This window comes from Rhagoletis zephyria, unplaced genomic scaffold (genome assembly GCF_001687245.7).
Source record: "Rhagoletis zephyria isolate East Lansing unplaced genomic scaffold, Rhagoletis_zephyria_1.1 Rzeph_scaffold_04655, whole genome shotgun sequence".
In the NCBI taxonomy this organism is placed as follows: Eukaryota; Metazoa; Arthropoda; class Insecta; order Diptera; family Tephritidae; genus Rhagoletis; species Rhagoletis zephyria.
Window position 1 is genome coordinate 6,766 of NW_016161738.1, and position 4,014 is coordinate 10,779.

At 38.3% G+C, this 4,014-nt stretch overlaps 2 protein-coding genes across 2 annotated transcripts; one reads left to right on the top strand and one right to left on the bottom strand.

The window, feature by feature from the left end:
• Positions 1-209: 209 nt before the first annotated feature.
• Non3 (Ribosome production factor 2-like protein Non3) lies at positions 210-1,438 on the top strand. The gene is made up of 3 exons (XM_017626513.1): positions 210-346; positions 400-615; positions 669-1,438. Exons 1-3 carry the CDS (start codon positions 327-329, stop codon positions 1,375-1,377), a joined length of 945 nt encoding a protein of 314 aa, XP_017482002.1. The 5' UTR covers positions 210-326; the 3' UTR covers positions 1,378-1,438.
• LOC108371030 (COMM domain-containing protein 2) lies at positions 1,394-2,282 on the bottom strand. Its single transcript, XM_017626514.1, has one exon. The coding sequence runs from the start codon at positions 2,144-2,146 to the stop codon at positions 1,481-1,483; it is 666 nt and encodes a 221-aa protein (XP_017482003.1). The 5' UTR covers positions 2,147-2,282; the 3' UTR covers positions 1,394-1,480.
• Between the last annotated feature and the right edge of the window lie 1,732 nt (positions 2,283-4,014).

Below are 4,014 nucleotides of genomic sequence, written 5' to 3' on the forward strand. Positions count from 1 at the left end.
ATGTGCAAACAAAAACAGAAAGCGGTGAAAGCAAAGAACCTTATATTTTTACAGGAAATAGTGCTATGCACTTCTGCATCTGTTCTCCTTTTACTCTCATTTGAGAGCGTAAAATTGTAGTTTGACAGTTCCACAGGTTTTAGTCCGAAGTTCAAAGGAACAGACTAAATGTAAAATTTTCGATGCATTGAAGCAAAACATCGATATTTTCTATGCATCGATGTTTTTCCGACATCCCTATTTTAAATATCATATCTTGTCAACACGTGCAACGGCCGGAATACAAAAAATTCTTATTTTTCGCTTAGATTTAAAAACAAATCGACATGTCTTTAATGCGGATTAGGTAAATACTTCAATACAGATAATTATGCAAACATTTAAAATTTTATTAATTAGAAAACCGAAAACTCGCAAGGGTAAAAAAATATTGGTGGCGCGGGAGCCGCAGCTTATAGAGTCCACTCGTAATATGCTCTTTGTCGATGGACGCAAATGTGGCGGAGATATAAAATCATGCATGAAGGACCTGCAACAACTGCGCAAGCCTCTGCTAAAAGTGCTAAACCGTAAAAATGACATTACACCTTTTGATGACCCTTCTTCTTTGGAATTGTGAGTCTTTTGTGGCCTATAACAAACCCCTCCTGATATCTTTTTTTTTTAAGTTTGACTATGAAAAATGATTGTGCTCTTTTTGCATTTGGCTCAACGTCTAAAAAGCGCCCAAATAATTTGGTACTTGGACGCATTTTTGAAAATGAGGTGTTGGATATGATAGAATTGGGTATAAAACATTACACGGCAATGTCGGAGTTCAAAACCGAAAAAATTGGAACAAACGTTAAACCATGTTTAATATTTAATGGGCCACGTTGGAATCAAACTGAGGAATTGCGTCGTTTTCGGAATTTGCTTATAGATACATTCCATAAGGATAAAGTGGACGCTATTCGTCTCCAGGGAATTGAACATGTTATAAGCTTCACATGTACCGAAGATTTGGCCATTCTGATGCGATCCTATAAGATAATGCTGAAAAAATCTGGCCAAAAGACCCCGCGCATTGAACTAGTAGAAATTGGACCTTCTGCAGATTTTTCGATCCGACGCACAAAAATTGCATCGGAGGATCTGTACAAACAGGCAAGAAAGCAGCCTAAACAATTGCAGCCAAAGAAGAAGAAGAACCTTACTTTCGATGAACTGGGAAATACACATGGTCGTGTGCATTTGGGAAAACAGAATGTGACGAAGATACAAACGCGTCGCGTGAAGGGTTTGAAGAAAACTCCGGAGGAAAAACGAGAGAGCAGACAAAAGAAAAAAGAATTGATAAAAGCAGCCGCTCGAGAGCTATTAAACAATACAGAATAGTATGTGCATATAATTTTTATATTCTAGATTTTAATAAAAGTTTTAAAATTGTATTCACATACGTTTAAAAAGCTTTCATTATCGACGAAACGTACATTTCTATTTAATGTATTGCACTAACTATATTGCGTATGCGTCTACTCTTTGATTCATAAAGAGCGTTTTCTAATACTTGTATAATGTGCACCAGGCTACTCAAATCTGTCTGCACAAGCAGATCCTTTCGGTTTCGCCGCTCGTCCGGATGAATTGCTTGCTGCTCGCCAACTTCTAGCAAATCTCTGTTTTCATTTTTAGGTTCGGTATGTAGAAATAACTTCATTGTTACGCGTATACTGTTTTGTCTTAAAAGACTGCGTGTTGCTATACGTACCTCCAATCGCCATTCAATATTTACCAACCGATATGCTCGTATATTCGCAGACTTAATGGATCCCTCGATAAAGTGATGTTTGCTGTGCACAAATTGTGTTAGCACTTCTATAATGCTATCATTATAGCCTTCCTCTTGTTGCAATTGTTTTAAGTCAATTTCACTAGCATTAGCCTTAGTAGCATCAATAAGCAAGGCAATAAGTGCTTCAACTGCATGCTGAACTTCTTCTGGATTTGAAACATATTTTTTGGCAAGTTGCTGATAGCGTGGAATGTTGGGGCCGTAACTCAAGTATTCAAAAGCAGACTTGCACAGCTCTACAATATCATCAGGAGACCGCTGGTGCAACAACTGTAAATGCTCACGTTGTTCTTTCTTTAGATTTAATAACATTTTTCTATTTTAGCTTTTAAATTATTTAATTCGTAAATCAGATTCCATCGATATACCTAGGAGTAGTTAAAAGTTGATTCCAAATAATTCGTCAACAACTATCGAAATACATAAACAACAACAGCTGACGAATTCGTCGCAATACAAATAAGGCCGTGGTTTCGTTATAACTATAGTGCTCATTTACACACGGCGATTTTTGTTGCCGCAACTCGACGTTTGTAGGAGAGAGCGTGACGAGGAAAGGAGAGGGCACCGAGTTGCCCATGCATACAACAGGGATTCGGTAATGTCGATAACTATGTTTAACCTCCGATTAGTGTTAACCAGACATTGAGTAACCGGACGTAAAGCTGATGCCACATAAAACTTTTGCTTCGCTTTACGTGACAGATTCGCTTTGACAGATAAGATGAATTGTATGAAAATGCACAAAGCATGCCACATAAATCGTCGAAGCTGCAGCGCGAAGCGAAAAGATGGCCAACTCCCATCTTTTTGCGCGCTTTGACAATCAGCCAGTTTAATATTTATTTTGTTTCGTCCAAATTCGAGTTTTCATGCAGAAACATAAAACTTAATTACATTGCTGATAATTTTAAAGCAAAATATATGAAATCCACAGCAATTTTGACTAGTAAAAAAGCGGTACAAAATTGTTTTCTTGGCGTTCATTGTGGCATACCTTTTGCGTTTGGCGCTTTGCTGGCAAAGTTATAAATGTCACGCAAAGCTACAAAGTTTTATCTGGCATCAGCTTTAGAGTCGCTTTATTTTGAGTCTAACTACGGGCCATAAAATTTAATTACACTGCTGATATTTTTGAAATTAAGTATATAAGATCCACAGCAATTTTCACCAGTCAAATAGGCATGAGTTTAAAATTGCTAACACGATAGAGGCGAAGCCAAAAATGAAGACCAATCCTAAGCTGAAGACCAAAAGAAGTGTAAAATTTTGGTGAATTTGTATCAAAGCGTTCTTTGGCGCTACTTGCGTTGCTGTCAAAATGAAACAACGCCAAAGCGACGCGAAAGCTATATGTGACAGAGCCTTACTGCCATCCCTAAATTGGCGCGTCAAGCGCCAAGCAACTGTCAAAAATCCTCATGCCCATACAATTTGTATGAAGCATCCCACAATAACGCGGCGCTAACGCCGAGCAAATGGAATTTTCATTTTTGACAGGGCGTTACGTGCTGAAGTTGGATGCAGAAGACGAAGAGAAAGAGAACGGACAAAGAAGTGAAAAAGGAAACGAGAATAAAAACGAGAGGACATGAGAAAACGTCAAAATTGACGACGCGTTGATTTGGGTATAGCGCGCGATGACACTCGTTGACAATGGATAACGCAACGCTAAAGCTTGTCGGCGATTTCAAGCATCCGTTGTTGGTTACCCCAGCAACCGAGGCAATCGGAGATCGTCGTGTCACACGTACTTGTTGTCGGCTCGTGTTGATGGAAAATCAAAAATTTTTGATTTTCCATCAACGCGACCGCTTGACAAGCGGTCTGTTTGATAGTGGCGCAAAGCGTTGACAAGCATTTATTCATTATTCTAAAGTGCTTGAATAAAGAATAAAAATTTATTCGTCATTCAAAATTTTTGAAATGATGAATGAAAATTTATTCTTATTTTTTTTTTATTCAATTATTCATTTTCTTGATTTCGCCCATCCCTGTTAGTTTGTTGTGATATGTAAAATGAGCAAGTTCGCGGAAGATAAAGATTTTAGTGGCAAGTAGCAAAAAATCGTCATCCGATGAAGACATGTTTACGTCCGCCCACTACGAAATTTTATTGCAAATGGTGTTGACGCTTTATGCTTGAGTGTCGCCGGGCAAGCTTCAAGCACCCGACATTC

Coding starts and splice junctions, on each gene's coding strand:
- LOC108371030 (XM_017626514.1), bottom strand. CDS start 2,146: ATGTTATTAAATCTAAAGAAAGAACAACGTGAGCATTTACAGTTGTTG.
- Non3 (XM_017626513.1), top strand. CDS start 327: ATGTCTTTAATGCGGATTAG. Junction 347..399: donor ATGTCTTTAATGCGGATTAG/GTAAATACTTCA, acceptor TTTATTAATTAG/AAAACCGAAAACTCGCAAGG. Junction 616..668: donor GACCCTTCTTCTTTGGAATT/GTGAGTCTTTTG, acceptor TTTTTTTTTAAG/TTTGACTATGAAAAATGATT.